General features: G+C 35.5%; 2 protein-coding genes and 1 long non-coding RNA gene across 5 annotated transcripts; 2 read left to right on the forward strand and 1 right to left on the reverse strand.

Moving 5' to 3' along the window:
• Positions 1–1,332: 1,332 nt before the first annotated feature.
• Positions 1,333–7,593, forward strand: LOC104741363 (uncharacterized). Of its 3 annotated transcripts, none has more exons than XM_087483426.1 (8): positions 1,333–1,901; positions 2,346–2,505; positions 3,027–3,119; positions 3,257–3,359; positions 3,484–3,646; positions 4,723–4,897; positions 5,118–5,434; positions 5,650–7,593. In XM_087483426.1, exons 1-7 carry the CDS (start codon positions 1,687–1,689, stop codon positions 5,142–5,144), a joined length of 936 nt encoding a protein of 311 aa, XP_087339552.1. In that variant the 5' UTR covers positions 1,333–1,686; the 3' UTR covers positions 5,145–5,434; positions 5,650–7,593. The 3 variants fall into 3 exon arrangements, with proteins under 3 accessions (XP_087339552.1, XP_087339553.1, XP_087339554.1); XM_087483427.1 differs by having other exon boundaries at positions 1,513–1,901; positions 5,632–6,106; XM_087483428.1 differs by having other exon boundaries at positions 1,516–1,901; positions 2,310–2,505; positions 5,650–6,106.
• Positions 6,115–7,508, reverse strand: LOC104743559 (F-box protein At5g25290). Its single transcript, XM_019235512.2, has one exon. It carries the CDS (start codon positions 7,506–7,508, stop codon positions 6,366–6,368), a length of 1,143 nt encoding a protein of 380 aa, XP_019091057.2. The 3' UTR covers positions 6,115–6,365.
• Positions 7,594–13,019: 5,426 nt separating the features above from the next.
• LOC147928107 (uncharacterized) lies at positions 13,020–14,957 on the forward strand. The gene is made up of 3 exons (XR_015579530.1): positions 13,020–13,130; positions 13,242–13,646; positions 13,772–14,957. It is a non-coding gene; the product is annotated as an uncharacterized LOC147928107 (long non-coding RNA).
• Positions 14,958–15,092: the final 135 nt, after the last annotated feature.

Here is a 15,092-nt window from a genome sequence, read left to right on the forward strand (position 1 = left end):
GATATTTATAATCTACATGGCTTAATATCTAATTATCATGTGGTTACATTACTTTCCTAATTTATGAATCAACAAAAATTAAAGGTGAGAAATATGAAGTTTCTCAGGAGGAATAACGAATTTTTAAGATGCTACTAGACAAAACGGAATAAAATCAAAACTGTGAAAAGGTGTGCCTTGTGAGAATAAAGAATCGCAACCAAAACCGACTGCGTGTCGCTAGTCAGAAGTGAGTCTACGACGAGGTTGTGACAAAAGGAATCACAATTCACGAAAACTAATACAACTTTCAGAAGAGGGAACAACACCACTTTTTGTTTCATGGTTGTTTACGTTTAGGTATATAAATCAGTATGAAGAGGCACAATTAAAGGTGGTGAAAAATGAGAATAAAAAGAGGCGATGCTTCACATAAACGTGAACAAAAGGTTGCAATTGAAAGACACATCTTTTGGTTTAGTAGAAAGAGGTGATGCTTCACATAAACTTGAACAAAAGGTTGCGATTGAAAGACACATTCTTGGTTTAGTGACTTTTAGCAAACATAAAAAATCACAGCCCCTCGATAAAGATAAAGACTAACCTCAACCGTTGGATTAGAAAGATGACAAAAAAATGAGTTTGCTATTATATATAGATTATACATCTCTTTGTTTTATCTTTATCGTTTATTAGCTGCATCCCCTAGATAAATTATGCATCATGTATGACATTTGTCTCTAGTCTCCCACTAAGCAAAGGATCGAGCATACATAGACGCCACATAATCTATTCAAATCCTCTACTAGACTAGTAGCTAGCACGTACCCATTTGAATGATCAAAATATTATTGGGGTATAGTGGAGTTAGAAGACACTTTGTTGAATGCACTACGAGTCCTTCCTATACTTGATATTGAGAACATACTACATCAACAAGCCTGAACTCATATGTTCCCCATGCTTTCTCCAGAATGTGTTTTATTTTCGCTTGTCTCTTGCCCGATCGATGTGGGGATGGATCTTACGTACAACTTCAAGATGAGGCAGTTATCTTTGGATCTTAAGAAAAGTAGACAGTATTGCGACGACATTTCGTTCATGACTGCATACTTTTTTTATTGACAATGCGATGCTTAGGCTTCTTAGCGAGACATAATCGATTCTGTTTCCACATAATTAATTACAACTAATTCAATAAAGCTAGTTGAAGTTCATATCGCTGAATTTTGTTGCTTGGCTTTAATAATATTTCCGCATTTTATATTAGCTTGATAATGTAAATTTCTGCAATAGAGAGGAAAAAAAAGAAAGAAAAGAAGCTGATTCAATTTCAACTGTCTTAAAAACTGTGCTAAGATCGTGTTACTAGAAGAAGACTAGAACCAAACGGTTTGTCATTTGAAAACTGTTTAAAGGAGCTTTTTGGTTAGGTGAACAAAAAACGGCACTCATTGCAACTACCAAGAGATAAAACGACAAGGTGCTTGTGTGTATGGCGGAATTAAAATTGAAGCCATCCGGGTGTTCTCCAGCATTTTTGTATTTGTGTAAAATTTGCCTAATTGCTCTGTGTGCTGCCGCGTCTGTGTCGCCGAGATTCTTCTTCTTCAACCTTTGAAAAACCCTAAAAGATAAGCGCCAACTGCGGAGGCACCCCGTATTTTCTACCTTGACAATTCCGTCGGACGAATCTAGAATCCAGCAATGGCGGCTCCGGCTGCTGCGACAGCGAGGGCACAGACGCTATCTCTCCTCGCCGCTGCCAATAACCATGGCGATTTGGCTGTGAAGCTCTCGTCTCTCAGGCAGGTTAAGGAGATTTTGCTGTCATTGGAGCCGTCTTCGTCTGCTGAGATATTCCCCTATCTCGCAGAACTCCACTTATCCCGTGAAATTCTAGTTCGCAAATCCCTTATCGAGTGAGTCCCTTTGCAATTTCTACGATTCTTATCTTGTTGAATACTTCCTTCTGCTGATATTTTCCCTTGCTCTGCACACGAACTTGTAGAAGAATTTTTATGTACTTTGTTGCGTGTTTAGGGTTCTTCTGGATTTTTCCCAATCTGGAAAAGTGTTTGATATTTCCAATCGTAGCTGTTGTGTTGTAGAAATTTTGCTTACGATTTCTCTAGTCGGCATGATTGTTTTGTTTTTTGGTGCGATAGATTTGAAACTTCCTCAGCAATATTGTGGTTATTAGTCGTCCATTTCTGTTTTAGTACTTAGGCATAGTTGAATTATCGCAAGTTTGTGTTAAATAAACTAGGTTCTTAGTCTACTTTACTTTGGGGGTGTAGCTATTCATGGTGATTAATTTGTCTGACAAGGTAAGAGACTGGTTGATCGATTCTTCTGGCTGGCAGGATCATTGAAGAGGTTGGTTTGAGGATGCTGGATCATTCTTATGTTCTAGTGAATGTCTTACTAGTCTTATCAAAGGACGAGGATCCAGTTATTGCAAAGAAATCCATTTCTGCTGGCACCACTTTCTTCTGCAGCATCTTGGAGGAGATGGCAATGCAGGTCCGTACTTTTTTTTTTCTCAAGTTGGTTATGTTCTTTTATACACATATGTTGTTTTGAGATTCCTTCTTTGTCTCTTTGCAAAATCTTACGATTGTAGTCAATAACTACCAGCTAAGGTGTCTTACATACTCATAGTTGGTTATGGAATTGAACTGTTAACCCATGGAATCAGTCCTCTTATTTTCCGTTTTCAAAACTTCGGTTGTTTTTTATGTTGGTGCTACCTATTTGAAAATTTAAAGCTAGTGTCATAAGGCTTTAGGGTCATATGAAATAGTGAATAGAATAAAAGCAGGGCAAGTTTGCTAATTTCCTGTTTACGTTTTGTTGGGTTTCTGATGTCTTTCCCTTGATTTTCTACTATATTTGAAGTTTATTAGTTTAATTTTATATATTAATAAAGCTTTGAGATCTTTGTGGGTGTTCCTGTATAGTCACCACAACAATGAACATAATATTTAGCATTGATATTCCCTATTACTCTCGCTGATATATACTAATCTTAATGATCCATGCAGTTCCATCATCATGGTAACGTTGATCGTTGGTGTGGGGAACTATGGACATGGATGGTTAAGTTCAAAGATGCTGTCTTTTCCGCTGCATTGGAGGTATGCTGGCTGTTTATAGCTTCTTCTTTTTGTATGTCTGTTCCTCTCGTGAGGTTTGATCTTTGGTTGAGTATTCATTCTGCTTCTTTGTCAATTTAAGGTTTTCTAACTTAAAGTCTGTTGTTCTGTCATAATAGCCTGGCTGTGTAGGGGTGAAAATTCTTGCGCTAAAGTTTATGGAGACATTCATTTTGCTCTTTACTCCTGATGCATCTGATCCTGAGAAAGTTTCCAGCGAAGGTATTATGTTCTGATCATGCAGTTTTTTCTTAAATTCCGATCATATAGTATGAATCTGGAACCGCACAATACATGATTTGTGCATTTCGTTACTCGCATGCCAACTTTTCCTATTCTACTACAGGAAGTAGACAGATGTTCAATATTTCCTGGCTTGCTGGCGGTCACCCCATTCTGAATCCAGCAACGCTCATGTCTGAAGCAAATAGGACATTTGGCATCTTAGTAGATTTCATACAGTCAGCTAATCGTATACCGGGTGCACTGACGATATCTGTTATTAGTTGGTATGTTTCTGAATACGTCCCATCATTCTTGTGTAGTTACTTTTCTTTACATTCATAATGATGTTAGTTGTGCTTTTACCTGTTACTATTTTTGCGATCCCTCTTTTTTAGCTGAAACTCTGTTAGTGTTTTTTTCCTGCTGTTTTGATGAATGTTTCTTCTCCATTTATAGTATTAGGTGGATATTTGTATGGTTGATCATGTCTTACATACATTTTGCTGCTTGATCTTCTATTATGTGTTACTCTTTAGATGGATATTGAAGTTATCTCATGGTTGTCATTTCCATTAGGTGGTATATCGCTAATCAGTTTGAACTGTCAAGGTTCCTTCTCTGTTTGAGAGAGCCCCTTCAGTTTAACTTGGGAAATCTCTGCATAGCAAACTAATTTGTCACTTTTGAAAAAATCTTTAAAAGTACTAATTACCTAGCAGATGTTTTTCTTTGTTTGAACTAATATTGCCATTTAATGTCTGAGGGGACTATTTTCGAGAAAGATCAATGTCAAATATTGAGAGGAGAGACATTGTTTAGAGTGATGGTTTTTGATTTTTCGGTTTTTTCCTAATGCTTTGTTAATGGTGCTGTCTTAAAGTAAAAAGTACGTGAAAATATATCATATTGTTGCTTTGGTAATGGTAACAAATCATCTTTTTGTATTATGCCGGTAGTTAGTCTGTAATTGCAGGAAATTTTTGAGATATGCTAGCTTCCAGACATGTTAAAATGAGATATGTTAAAATTCAGATTGAGGATAGTTTCATGCTGTTAAGGAGTTTATTCGCGGTGTTGTATGCTGCAGAAATCATGAGCAAAGTTTCTCACAGGAATGGTTGCTCAATAAAGTTATATCAAACTCTAGTATCTTTTATGTTAGATAATTGTATATATATTAAAAGCAGCGCCTCGCACCTAGGGTTGTTTCATTGACGTCAGTATAGTTATTTTTGTTTTCTGAGATGTGCAGTGATTCATTAGGACATGCACGTAAGAGGCATACTTGAATAATTTGCAATTTTGAAAATTTCCTGTGTAAGCACTGATATCATATCTGACAGTAGCTTATCTTTCGCAGTCTCGCGGTGGTAGCAAGGAAGAGGACTGTCCACTACAACACTGTCCTCTCTGTTCTGCTGGATTTTCACCCAAATATTGAGACGGTTAAGGGGTGCCATTCTGCAAGGATTCAATATTCCATTAGAACTGCCTTTCTGGGATTTCTTAGATGTACTTTCTCACCAATAATAGAGGTATAGAGTTCAAACTTTATTGCTTTGTTTTCTCTGAAGTATATCTAAACTTTAGTCATCTATTACTCCTCAACTCTACCCTGGTTTTGCTGAATAACTAACTCATCATTATTAAACATCAGTTCTTTGTATCTTTATGCTAATGAAAATGTAGTTACTTTTTGCCACCTTTCTGGTCAAATTATTGTCAACCTTTTGTTATCTGGTTTGTCTACTCCAGGGGGATTTGCAAGTGTTAGAGATGTGACGACCATGCAATTGGAAGATCATCAGCACAGTTTCTTTCTTGCTGAAACGTGATATGAACGTTCACTTTCTTACACGTCATTCATTTCTTACCTATACAATGTCAGAACATCACATTGGTTGTTATCTCACATTCGCGGGTGCAAGTACTTATATCTCCTCTTCGGTGATTCATTTGTGGCCAAAAGGAATTATATATTTACAACCGAGGGCCACCCTATTCAAGTTGTGAGCTCCTGGCATGAGAAACTACCAAAAAGTTATTTCTCAGGCAACTGGACGCTTTCAAAGGTCAGTCACTTGATCCAGCTCTGTTCATTTTTGAAGAAATAAGACTTGTATGCATAGTTTAGTTTAGTTACACTGCATATTAATAAGTGTGCATAGTAATGTTATTTTTTAGTTGATAGACAGAAGGGCGGGCATTAAAAGAACCAAAATGGAGTCTAAATGCATTATTATTCCTTCCTCTGCTTCTGCTAAACTAGGAACTTGCGAATTTGCAGAGAGGGGCATGGGAAAGTGGAGCTAGCGCATTGTCACTGCAAGTATGTCCATCGATAGCTCTCAACTCTAGACGTCCTGAGCAACACAGAGAGAGTGCTTGCCATGTCCCTGACGAGAAAATCAATCATAGGTGTTGGAGCAACAAAGAGTGTGGAGTTGATGCCACTACTTGTAGACAAAGATCCTGCAGCGAAGTTGGATACTGCGGCTTATGGAATCCCTTATAACTTTTGACACAAAACAGGGCGTTTTTGAGGTTTAGGAAAGGAAAGAGAAGAGTTGGGGTTTATGAAGGGAAACTGTCAATTAATGTGAACGAAAAGCTTTGGTTGACAGTAAAATGAATAGTTGTTGCATGAGGCTGTTGTATCTTTTCTTTGAGTCATCAGTCTTGACATGGATATATATACTACGGGAGGATTAACCTCAATGAAAGGAGGAGATATTTAAACACCACAGCAATATGTCATAAAGTAACTTGATCTTGAAATAAGTTGTACACCTTACCATCAAACATAAACACCACAGGTTGTCTTGAAATTTGGAACATAAAGTCAAAGATATTTAAACACCACAGCAATATGTCATAGATTATACATCAAAAGCAAAAGATGATAACAAAGTAGAGTCTGGAAATGTGTGTCAACAACACCAGAGTTTGCAGCAGAAAGAAACAGAGCAAGGCCGAGGGAGGAAACCATGAGGAACGTAAGAATCAAGAGGAGGGAAGAAACCACTGAGCATCCTTGATGTTTAAGCCATCGAGACAGGGGTAGCGTTTGACGGTCTTTGTGGTAAGACTGAACACACAGATGTCGAGGGATGAAGTTTGGCGGTGACGGATACGATCACCGCGGGTGAAATAGATGGAGTTAGGCTCAATACCAAGGGTATGATCAGCAGGCACGGTGATACCCAAATCCAAAAAGAGGGCCTCATCACCAAGAGAATGTACCTCAACAAGCATGGTGTCATAGGTAGTCGGGTAAAGAACTTTAGGATCCCTCTTGTAGAGGTGGAACACCCTATCCTTTGAAGTTAACTCGTAAGTAAAGACAATCAAAACCTGACCAGAGCTTGTAACAGCAATGCTTTGGTTAGATGAGATGATCTTATATTTGTTGATTCTTTCCATTTCATCCCTACTAAGAGGTGGCAGCCACATTGGAAAACTATGCTTCTCGGACACATCAATGAAACCATCGTGCCGTCGAGACAAATCCAAGTGTCGAACGAAACCACGGGTGGCAAAGATGTAAAGATCGTGACCTTTAAGGAGCATATCTTTTACGCCTCGTAAATCCCTGAGAACACCGTCCCGTGTTGAAATCTCGCGGTAATGATCATCCCCTTTCTTGCAAAACGCTATGTAATTGCTCATTTCGAAATGCCACAAGACAACGTAGTCTCCTCCTTTCTTGTCCTCGACCCACAAACGACCTCTCACATCTTCGGCAGTAGAAGGATCCGTTCGAGATGAAGTACCGATCAATACATGTCTGATTTTATCTTCTCCTTCTCGCTCAATCTCAAAATAACCCCTGAATTTTTCTAGTCCAGGAAGATCGATCCTCTCCTCCTCGCCAAACACATCTATAATATAGAGTTTCAATCGAGAATCTATCACCAGAAACCACTTACCGGAGCTTGCCACGAATCGATACCCTGAAAGGTCACTCTTCGTCTCGTAAACCGTATCATCGGCTGGGTTGTACACACGACAACCATCCGCCTTTTCTTGAGACAGCATCAGCAACGGAGATCCGCCTTTTGGCTGCAGAATCAAACTCGAACGCAGGGCCTTTGCAGACTCACGATCCGGACTACTCAACCGTCGTTTCGGCGTAGGTCTGTCCATCTTCAGAACGGATGGATAACTCCTCCGTCTCTTTAATTTTTTTCTTTTTCTTATTAATAACCTCGACTTCTGAAATAAAAAGATTGAGAAAGAAAGGGTTAAGTTGCGGATATATACAGCTCACGAAGCCTAATAACGGCAAGAAGAAGAAAAACTTTAACGGGTCTTTGGCCCAAACTTTTTTTGATAATGGATCATTTGGGTTACTTAACCTAAAATTTCATTCGGTAAAGTTTGATTTGGTTAAAAAACCATCATACTGTTACGGGGGGTTCTATGCTAATATCGGGGTAATTCTATGTTATTTACTTATTTTCTTTTATATCCTAATATATTACTAGGTTAGAACCTAGTATATTATTATTATTATTATTATTATTTTTTTTTAATTTGAATTCACCAATTATTTTTGCATGTAGATGATCATTTTCTCTAAACTATGATCATATCTCATGGATGATGCATGCCGTCTTTCAAAATTGTTAAATTAAATAGGCTAACCTGTGTATGTAAGTATGTAACCCATCTCTATATTAAAAAAATGTAAAAATATAAACCGTAATATAAAATTTCCTTCTGCTTTCTTTTTCTACAAAAAAATCTTTATATTAGGATGTATAGTAATATAATTCTACAAAAATGGGCAAATGTTTTGTTTTTTTACAAGTGAAAGAAAACTTCGAATGAAAAAAATTACTTCTTTCCTATTTAATTTTCAGCATATTGTTCAAAAAACTAAATTAATGTTTGTATCGTTTCTGTTCCCACCATTTAGTTTTTTTTTTAAACAAACTAAATGATAAAATTTGAATAAACTCTATGAGTTTGAGTTATTTTTAAGCTGCCACATGTCCCCAACTTCTCTCATTCACTTTGGGAGGCACTCGTGGGTCGAGTCCCGCTGATGCAAGCAATAACAAACCAATCTTCATCATGTGATATAATACAAAACACACACTAAGGGCATTTGAATGCCTCAACATACAATCTTCTTTAGGTGGTAATATTATCTACCAAAAAGAAAAATATACAAACAAAAGAAGGTTTTTAGATTAATACTAATAAAAAAAAAGTTTTGAAAAGGTTTATGAAAAAAAAAAATGAAAAATTTACCATTAAATCATGAGCTCAAAGTTTTGATACCTCTTTTGGATTTACCGGATCCTAAAAGAAAACAATTTCATCCTCTAATCCTTTGATCAATGTATACAGTCATTACTCATTAGTGTTGTAACTAAGATGGTCTCCATATATATATACCTCGTTAAACTTTTCAACAAAAAAATTAGTATATAGATATATGTTGTTCATATTTTGCAGTTCAATGGATAACGCATTTTGTGGAACTAAACCATCAAACACATAATCTCAAGTCACGTTTGCACACACAACTATAAACCTGCAAAAGAGAAAAATCTGTCTATGTTCAACATATTCAAGCAAGTGAATTTATCATTTCATCAAGCACAAACTGAAATAATTTCATATCCATGAAGTTGATATAGTCGGTCTTCGAAGATATAGTATCCGAGTAAATTGCAGAAGTGAAGATTGCTTCAACTATAGCTTCTTATTATTTTGGATATACTAATCGTTCAAGTATATATATACCTTCTTATATATAAAGGGTTACTTGTGTAGGGTTTTGATTGTATCGGTTTCAGAATATTCTGGAGAGTAATTAGGAAATCTAATATATGATTGACCAATCAAACGAATCAAACAATTACAATGAATGATAAACATGTTTAAAGAAAGATTACAACATTTTAATGGAACGACATAAATATTCCTTTTAAAATGTTTATTGTAGGAGGTTCTAGATTCTTTTGTTTAGGCAATATTTATAGCATAAACTACGTAGAGAATGGTTGTTCAAAAATTTTTTTAAAAAAAAAAAGAATAAGTAGAGAGTATGCTTAATTGTTAGTTAAACGTTCATTTTTTTGTTTGTCAACATTTCACTAAAAACCAACATAGGCCTATGAAAGTACAATTGGAATAAAGTCTGAAGTTAAAATAAAAGATTACATAAAGGTTAAAGCCAATGAGACGTGTGTCTCACCACGTGTTTCTTGAGCTATCTTCAGGGTAAAACTCCACCAACAACAACCGCCGAACTGAAGCTCCAATATTTCGATCTCCGATGATTCCAATTAAGAAAAGAACTTTACACAACCAACTTTTTCTTCAATCCCAATTGAGAAAACTCCTTCCTCTAGACATCACCATGGCTAGATGAACAGTTCCTCTTTCAGTCTAAAATATTAGTCTCTCTCAATCTTGTTGCCTCAAGAAGTTTTTGGTTCAACAACCTATCAAAGGGTTAAGAAAGATTTAGTCCTTCTTAATCCTGCTGCCAGCGAGAATAAAAAAAGAAAAAAAAACCAAATAAACATTCGAACAAAGTCGGAATTTATTATTTTAAAAACGGAAACAGACAATCCAAACATCATCGTTGGAGACAAATGTATTTTCTTTTGATCCATGAATCAGTTAGAATTTGTTCATTTCGAATCTGAGTTCTTCTACTTCATTTTTATTTACTTATTATTTTCTTTATTTTCTCTCTTTTCAAGGATCCGATTCATTAGGATATACACGCGGATCCATTAGTGGTTTAAAAAATATATACAATTATGTCCTTTCTAATTTCAATAAAGTGTCCCGATATAACAATTCAGTGGCAATTTTAGTAATTAGTTCAAACATTTTGGACATTCTTTCATCTGTACTTTTCTTTTAAGATTGAAATTGAAGTATATTTTGAAATTTCAATAGAATATTTTGAAATGTGCCACTGAAGTTAGTTATAAAAATCAACTCATGAAAAGTAGTTTTTTAGTCAGAAAGTTATCATAAACTATAGCCAAACACTATAATTAATTGTCAATGTTGTTTGGATTATAGATAAACTAATTGGATTTAATTGGATTTATGATATTTGATTTTCGATTTTTCCAATAATATTTTTTAGAAGATTCCCTCCTAATATATCCATATTATGGTTTTCTTTTGGTAAGATTGTGAACAAAACAAATTAATTGTTCTCATTTATTAAGATTGTAATCAAGTGTATATAATTTTGTTTAGTTCTAAATTTTAGTCATTTTGTCTTGTCTTTTAGAAGGATTGATCAAATAAGATTTCATAGAATGGATCACTTTATTTTATGAGGAAATTGGAAAAAAAAAAATATTTTTTACAAAAATGTCCATCTAAACTTTAGTTTGATAGGTTTGGTCATATAGGTTTTATAATAATGAAAACCCAGTTTTACCCTCAATTTTTAAAAACTAAATTAACAAAAAATATACATAAAATTTTAAAAATTAATGTATTTATGTAAATATATTAACAAAATAGGTAACCTAAACTTCTTAAATTATGAGACTTCTATGAACCATCAAAACTCTTTTTTCTTTCTCCTCTTTCACCTTTTACAAAGTCGTAAAAAACAAAAAAAATCTTCGGTGACATTGACGGCGGTGATGGCATTCAACATATTTAGATCATATTTAAGGTCTGATTAAACCAGTGTCTCCAGTTTCTCATGGAGTTGGATGTGTTTTGTAGGGAATGGAAGAACCATTTCACAACATTGACAATGTCATCAAAGCTGTAAACATAATGGTAGATGAGCATGGACTTCATTTCAGTCACCGTAAGGTCACAATCTCAACCAGTGGCCTTGTTCCTCAGCTGAAGCGTTTTTCCATGAGTCAAACTGTGCTTTGGCTGTCAGTCTGAATGCAACAATTAATGAGGTTTTGTTTCATGCTATCTCTTAAAACAGTCAAATATTTCATGAGGGATGATCTGAATTTATTGAACCAGAGTTCATGCTCAAGTATGTTATGATGGAGAACAATATTCATGTAGCTTTACGGTCAGAATTCTATTCATGAATCAAGGAGAGAATGTATCAACCAGAGAGTATACAAGATACATAAATTGAATCGTTGATGGAAATGTCAATACATGAATACCTTCGCCAAAGTGTTAATCGGTAGACGCCGGCGACACTCATCACAGCGGCGTAGATTTAATGTAATAACACGTCGCAATTATCGTTAGTGTGGATTATATTAATTTTACAAAATTCATGTAAACCGTTTAACTGTTAATTTAAACCGAACTTGAACCATAATCTTTAAACCGAGTCTATAAAGCCTATGCAACTTCAAGACTCCAAAGGCAAAATGATTATTACGTGATTAATCTCATTCTCAAAACTTATTTTTTCGTGAGAACAGAGAAGGAAGCAGAGCAAAGAAGAGGAAGAAGAAGAAAAAGAAGATGATGATGGGAGAAGAAGTTATAGACCGTAACCACAATATGACCATCGACGACATTAATCTCTCTCTCCTCCGTATCACTTCTCCACCTTACGACTATTCTCTCCTTCCCCATCCGTCTAATTTTAAATTAGAAATCAGAGAAAAATCCTCTAGAGAAAATAAACTTGGGTGATCAGAGTGTATACACTTTTTATTTTATTTTTTATAAAATACGATCTTGGATAAATATTGAGTTTCCTATTCTAAATATTCACTTTCTATATTTAGCAATCACTAAAAGTTTTAGAGTATACAATCTACTTTTTGGTAGTAGATGTCAACTAATTTTCTCAGAGATAGAGTAAAAAGAATAAAACACATTCTAACGATTATAGAGCATAGAGTAAACCGTAGAAAAATTATACAAAAACGTTTAGAACATAGAGTAAACCGTAGAATACAAATTCTGAATTTTGTAGAATTCAGAATTCTGGGCCCCTAAACTATTTAGAACATAAACTGTTCCTGAATTTAGTATAACATGTATAAAATGTTAGAACACATCATCTTAAATTTTCAGAATAGTAGAAAACGTTTTCTAAATTTTTTATATCAAATTTTATCCATAAAAAAACAACTTATACAATTTTTTTTTTGTAAAAAATTATATTACCTCTATTATTGTATATCTACTTATTTTCCTATATTTCACATTTTAAAACTTGTTAAATTTGGGGTTTTCAATTTCTATGGGTATTTTAGGTAAAAATGACCATTTTCAAAAAAAGGTATAGATGAACAAATTTTTTTAGTGATCTTTTATTTCCAATTTTCCCTTATTTTACATCCTATGTTTTTTTTTTTTGTATTATTTTAGATCTTAGGTTTTTCTTTGAAAAAAATTATCACATTAGGAAAGTCGATAAAACAAAACATCTACAATTATTAATATCCCAATGTAGAACCAAAGGGGTTTGTCACTTAAAAATGTTCTTTTTGTTGGGTGAACGCAAAAACGGCACTAATTGCAACTCTGAAAAGATAAACCGACAAGATGTTTTTGCGTCTGGAGGAAGTAGTTGAAGCCGCCATCCAAGTTTTTGTCTTCCTCCAGTCGAGAGTTTTGTATAATTGACAATATCTGTTGGGTATGTTTCATGAAGTGGGCTTTTTAGGAATGGGCTTCAGTACCCATTAAACTCTTCTTCTCCAAAAGTACAAGTCAAAAACTGTCGATGAGGGTTTCCTCTCCGAGATCGGTAACCGACAGAGAGATGACTGAAATCTCGGAGGAGAAGTTTGATTTTGTGGTATAAAGACATGAGCCCAGCCTTCTATTTCAGTATGGAAAAGAACTTCTTTCTCTTTTCTATTTCTTCGTCTCCTTCTTCTTCTTCTTCTACTTTCTGATTTTGAGTTTGAGAGTTTCATCTCTTTTGAATTGAGTGCACAGTTCAATTGAGAGCAGAGTAAACCCTGGAGTGAGCCGTCTTGGTTATCTTGCACCGGAATTAGGCGATTTTTCGCTCATTGGCAGTAGATTCTCTACGACTCTGCAACGTAAGCTTCTTTGTTCTGAGTCTGGTTCTTTTTTCCAACAATATCGTCGGACGAATTGTTACCTCTCTCCCATAGACAATTTCGTCGGACGAATCTAAAATTAAGTAATGGGATGGCGGGGCTCCGGCTGACGCGACAGCGAGGGCAAGGCAGTCTCTCTTGTCGCCGCTGCCAACAACTACGGCAATTTGGCAGGTGAAGGAGATATTGCTGTCATTGGAGCCGTCTTGGTCTGCTGAGATTGTTGTTTTGCTCTTTACTCCTGATGCATCTGATCCCGAGAAAGTTTCCAGCAAAGGTATTATGTTCTAATCATGCATGGTTTTCTTAAAAGTTCCGATTGTATAGTATAAATCTGGAACCGCACAATACATGACTTTTCATTTTGTTGCTCGCATGTCAACTTTTCCTATTCTACTACAGGAAGTAGTAGACAGATGTTCAATAGTTCCTGGCGGTCGCCCCATTCCGAATCCAGCAACGCTCATGTCTGAAACAGATAGGACATTTGGCATCTTAGTAGATTTCATACAGTGAGCTATTCGTTTGCCGGGTGCACTGACGATATCTGTTATTATAGTTGGTTTGTTTCTGAATGCGTCCCATTATTCTCGTGTGGTTACGTTTCTTTTTATTCATTCATTAAACTGTTGTTTTACCTGTTACTGTTTTTGCTATCCCAATTTTTTAGTTGAAAGTCGTCTAGTTCTTTTGCCCCTCACTCAATATGCTGATTTGTTCTTGCTTGCAAGTAAGTTAATATGGGTGCTTTGGCGCTCATAAATATTAGTTTCTTATTGTTACGTTCATAGCGTGAAGCACTCATTCTCACATGTATGTTGGTGATAAACAAACTTTACAGCATGTGTCCTGCTACACTGATATTTGTCCTGAATGATATAGGGTGATATTACTAGTCTTCTCTTGCATAAGCTTTATGTGTGCCTCATTTTGTGAGATACAACAATAAGCAGATGATCTTCCTCTTGTAACTAACTAGTTGTATGTTGGTGGTAAAGAAACTATACAGAATGTGTCCTGTTACCCTAATATGTGTCCTGAATGATAGGGTGATATTAGTAGTCTTCTCTTGCATAAGCTTTATGTGTGACTCATTTTGTGAGATACAACAATAAGCAGATGATCTTCCACTTGTAACTAACTAGTTTGATGGTCATGATTGGCTGTCCTACTTTCACTTTCAAATTGGCTTTGTAAATATATAACATCAGGGGAATGAAACTGATGGTTTCCCATTTGTATGTGTCTACTAAACTTTTTGGCTGAGAGAGATAAAGCATGGAGGCAGGTTATACTACCGGTTCAACCCCTATGATATGGTTGCAGCTAACTGAATCATATGTCTGGGGGGAATTGTCTCAGTTGAAGCTGCATCAGTTACAAATATTGACACTTACCTGGGTATATTTGGAGCACATCAAACAACGGATAGAATGGTCAGCTCTAGTAGTTAGAAATCTTGTTTCCAAGTAGTCAGCTCTTGAGGAAAAATTTATTTGGTTATACATATACTTATGACTGTTATGTTGGGATATTAAAGTTGTATACATTACAGTATAACTATTTTTATGCAGAGTATCATTTGCCAGTCCAGGTGTTTGTTATGCTGAATTCTAGCCTAACATTTACTTGCATAGTGATTTTGCGTTTTGTTTTGATAAATGTTTTCTTCTCCCTTTATAGCATATGGTTGATGATGTGTTATAGCAAACTAATTTGTCAC

Source organism: Camelina sativa, chromosome 14 (assembly GCF_030686135.1).
Source record: "Camelina sativa cultivar CO46 ecotype springtype chromosome 14, ASM3068613v1".
Lineage (NCBI taxonomy): Eukaryota > Viridiplantae > Streptophyta > Magnoliopsida > Brassicales > Brassicaceae > Camelina > Camelina sativa.